Raw genomic sequence first — 5,000 nt, forward strand, 5'->3', positions numbered from 1 at the left:
CTGGTCTATATTATACCATTGGTTTCGATCAACAAGTTAATACACACATAAATGACATTAACAGCAGGTTTCATAAGAAACAGAGTGACAAAACCATCTGTTATAAAGACTTCTTAATGCTTCAAAAATGTTCTCACAGTAGGTGGCACTAGCCATAAACACATAGTAATAGACCGAGTTACTTAAAACGTCGATCTATATAGATTTACCACTTTGAAAACAATTCTCATAATAAATTATATTATAATACACTCTAGTTAATTACTGAAATCAGTGATATAAAAGAACAGAGGTATTTAAGATTCAGGAACCAGAGGGAACTGACCAATGTGAGTTCCTTGGAGGTTTACCGAGATGTGTGATTTTACACAACCGCTTGATTCTTTATAAGATGCTTCAGTTCGTGTTATACAACTGTCTCGTAATATTTCACAAAATCTGTCCCAAAATGCTTCTCGTTAATGATCTTCGGCATAGAGTTTTACGTTTCCATATTATAGGACGCAACTAACATTAATCCTATTTGCTTCATAAAACATTTTTTCGAAGAAATTACTATTTGCTAAGGTAGGCTAAAACATGATTTCAGCATTGAGACTCATTTCAAATGACACCACTTCCATTCTAAGCTCCATGTAATCCTTCTAGCATTCTAAACTCCATATAAGCATGATTTTCCACACAAATTTCTACGGCGTCACAATAAAAACACAACGCATTACATCTTGCATGCGGTGCATTAAATTTTTCGGGATTCACAATTCATTTATGTTACTGATATTTATACGACTGAACAATTATATAACAAGAATTTGATGATAATAAGAATGAATACTAATAATACCATAATGATTTTAAGATCTTAAGACATACATAATAACCCCTCCTTCGAGAGACTACAGTATTCCTATCAAAGAACCAAATGGCTTTTTTCCATTTTTTATGGAGTCTGCAGATTTCTTAACTCTAAGGTCGTATGTTATTTTGTGCAAGTTAGCAAGAAGAGGAGCTTTTAGCACTTGTTGGAGAACACGTAATGTTACTAGAACGTGGAACTGTGCTTGCGGAGCTCAAGTCCAACTGATTACCGCCCAATTTCCATATCTCCCATATCATTTAAAGTTTTTGAACACCTTTGGACAAAACCTTTTGAAAGGCTTGCTGAAGGTAATCATCTGTTCCCTAGTCTGCAATTTGATTTTCGCAAAGGCCTTTGAGCACGTGATGCCATTCTTACATGTTCCAATGCTGTATAGAAATCCCTTGATTGGGATCAGGAAGTTCGTATGATTGAAATTGATTTTAGTGCATCCTTTGACCATGTTAATCATAAGGCCCTTGTTTTCAAACTCATCTAGTTGGACGTGGGTTGGTCGTCTCTTAGAATCGTTATTGAATTTTTAAGTAATAGATCACAAAGAGTTATTGTTGATGGGTACTATAGTGAGTATAGGAATGTGACATCTGGTGTTTCACAGGGTAGTGTTCTTGGCTCATTACTTTTCATACTATATACACATGCCATGTGGTTTGGCCTAGAAAAGAAGTTTGTTGCATATGCAGATGATAATACTTTCTTTGCATCAATTCTACCTCCTGAATTTAGGTTTAGGGTTGCTGAATCTCTTAATAGAGATCTAGCTAAAATTAGTGTATGGTGAAAATTATGGGGTATGAAGTTGATTCCTAACAAAAACTTAAAGTACATTTGTTAGTAGGTCAATGACAGTGGCTCCTCAATATCTGGATCTCAGCGTTGATAATTTTTCTTTAACTTTGTATGACTCTTTTAAAATTTTAGGTGTGAATCTCGACAGAAAATTTACTTTTGAGAAATACATTAGGTCTGTGTCTTCTTCAATTGTACAAAATATTGTCTTGTTAAGAAAGTCTTTTAAGATTTTCGGTGATCAGTCTATTCAGAAAAGGCGCTTTAATTCTTTTATTCTACCTTGTTTCGAGTAGTGTTCTGGTCTTCAGCTTCTGATTCTCATTTTAATTTGTTGGACAGGAACTTACGGTCTATTAAATTTCTTATTACCTATTTAAATAATAATCTCTGACACCGTCGTTCCATTAGTTCGTTATGCATGTTGCATCAGTTTTTTTTTCATAATTCTGACGTCCCTTCACATTCGGATCTTCCCGGGCATTAGCCTACCATCTTGTTAGCAATACTTTGCAATTAGAAATAATGACACACTTGAGCCCTAAACGTAACAGTAGAAAAGTAAAGAAAGCATTTAAATGCATGAAAAGAAGCAAAGCAGCGGGAGAAGATGGCCTAATAATTGATTTAGTATATTTCATAGTAGTCAATCGGCTGAAATTTAGACAAAATGTCTGCAAGAATGCTCTATACCTACAGCTTGTAAAAACTTTATCATTATACTAATTCACGGGAAGGGAGACAAAGCAGACTTGACAAATTACCGCCCAATAAGTTTTCTCTCCGTAATATATAGAATATTTACAAAGATCACATTAGGCCGAACAGAAAGACAGCTAGACTTTAATCAATGGAAAAAATAAACAGAATATGACTTGTATAGACTATGAGACAACTACACAATGGCAGTGAGAAAATTTCAATTAAGAAAGAAGTTAGACAGATCAGATCTCACCTAAACTATTCATAGTATGATTACAAATTTAAAAAAAAAGAAAAATTGATTGGGAAAATGTAGATAATGATATTAATGGAGAATGCTTTAACAATTCAAGATTTGCAGATAACATAGTTTTATTCAGTGAATCATTGGAGTATTGCAAAAGATGATCAAAGATTTGTATAGAGAAAGCAGAAAAGTAGGACCGAACATGAATATGAGTAAAACTAAGACAATGTTCACTGAAAATGATAAGAGTTATGGATTACCCTCTAGCGATTGGTAATGAATATTAGTACTTAGGACAGACAGTAAATGTTTCCCTAGGATACGAGACCGAAATTGAAAGAGTGATAGCCACGGGATGGAGGGTTTTTGGTAAACAAATGTGGTTATGAAAAGTAAAAGTATTTAATCATATTATCCTACAGGTATTAACGTATGCGTCAGAAACTTTGAGAGCTACTAAAACCTTAAAACATGAGGAAATAATAGCTCAAAGAGCTATGGAAAGAATAATGATGGGAATAACACAGAGACAGAAAAGAGCATCATAAAAACGAGAGCAAACTAAACTACAGGATATTCTAAGAACTTGTGAGAAAAAGAAATGCATATGGGTAGAATATACAATGAAAATTGCAGATAGAGGATATTAAGAATAACAGAATGGGTCCTTGGAGATTACAAAAAAGCAAGGGAAGGAAGATAAGACGATGCATTGACGAACTAAGAATGTTTGCGATTGTGGAATGGCTCAGAAAAACCATAAACAGACGCAAGAGGAAAGATGGAAGGATGTCTGAGGCATTTGTTCTGCAGTGGACTAGTAATGGCTGATAATGATTTTATTCATATATATATATATATATATATATATATATATATATATATATATATATATATATATATATATATATATATATATATATATATATATTTTATACACACACACACACACACACACACACACATATATATATATATATATATATATATATATATATATATATATAATATATATATATATATATATATATATATATATATATATATATTATACACACACACACACACACACACATATATATATATATATATATATATATATACATATATATATATATTATACATACACACACACACACACACACACACACATATATATATATATATATATATATATATATATATATATATATATATATATATATTATATATATATATATATATATATATATTTATGTATATATATATATATATATATATATATATATATATATATATATATATATATATATATATATATATATATGTATACAGTATACATTTATGTGTGTTGGTATATGTGTATGTGTATGTAAAGTATTTGTAAATTTGTTGATGATGAATAATACCTACATTTGGTAAGTAAATGTTATTTCCTTCTTTATAAATGTAAATATTCAAGTTAGATAGTACTTATAAAATTACCATCGCGAGCAAAGAGAAGGGAATTCATTAGATTGGAAAAGATAGGAAATTATTTGAGTCCATCTAATATCATTAATTTGTCCTCTGGTTTTGAATTCGGTTAGATATTGAAAGTTAATATTTCACCCAAATATCCTTCATTCACTTTTCTCTGAACATGAACTTTCATTCTTTTCCTAGGAAAACCACGTCCTTCTGTCGTATGGTTTGAGGATACGCATCTCCTTGACAGCCACATGGAATCGGAGGATGAAGAGAAAACCACGACTCAGACTCCACCAGGAAACACAACAACGCTTAGCACACGGCCAACTAAACTTCCTCCTTCAAGTGGGTCTCTGTCGAATGATCCGCATGAAGAACAGAGCCCCAAAAATACGCTCATTTTGGGTCCCCTAACTCGTAGCGACCTCAAACTGCTTTTAACCTGTGAGGCTGCAAATAATAACATCACTTTGCCAATCTCCGTTGTCGTCATGGTAGAAATGAACTGTAAGTACAGTATTAATTACGTTTTAAGTAGCATTTGAAATAGGTTTAATAGCAGGTTGAATAGTGAGTGTGAGGAAAAAGCATGTAAGAGGAATTTTCTGTCGTATCATGATTCATTAGCCATAAGATTAATGAGTAGAGACGCACTGATTAAGCAAAAAAATATGCAAGCAAGTCGGAATTGCAATAAATGTATTATTGGTTTAAAATGTTTCTGTATAGAATAGGCCTTAGAAATTAAGATATGAATATGATTCCCTCAAAACTGAGAGAGATATATGTCTATGTGAGCTATGCAAAAGCAAGAGTTTGTCCGTAAACATGGAGTAAATAAGGAAGACTTGGTTACATCTTTCATAAAACCAAATAAATGAATAAATTTGTCATGAAAAATTGTAACTCTGAATACATACAAACACACGCGCA

At 32.0% G+C, this 5,000-nt stretch overlaps 1 protein-coding gene across 1 annotated transcript in view; it reads left to right on the forward strand.

Annotated features, from left to right (window-relative positions):
• Nucleotides 1-5,000, forward strand: part of LOC137643169 (cell adhesion molecule 2-like) — an 86,636-nt gene that overhangs the window by 49,673 nt on the left and 31,963 nt on the right. Inside the window, exon 4 of the mRNA XM_068376022.1 lies at nucleotides 4,263-4,574. Coding sequence (XP_068232123.1) covers nucleotides 4,263-4,574 — 312 coding nt within the window. The remainder of the gene's footprint in view (nucleotides 1-4,262; nucleotides 4,575-5,000) is intronic.

Source organism: Palaemon carinicauda, chromosome 6 (genome assembly GCF_036898095.1).
Source record: "Palaemon carinicauda isolate YSFRI2023 chromosome 6, ASM3689809v2, whole genome shotgun sequence".
NCBI lineage: Eukaryota > Metazoa > Arthropoda > Malacostraca > Decapoda > Palaemonidae > Palaemon > Palaemon carinicauda.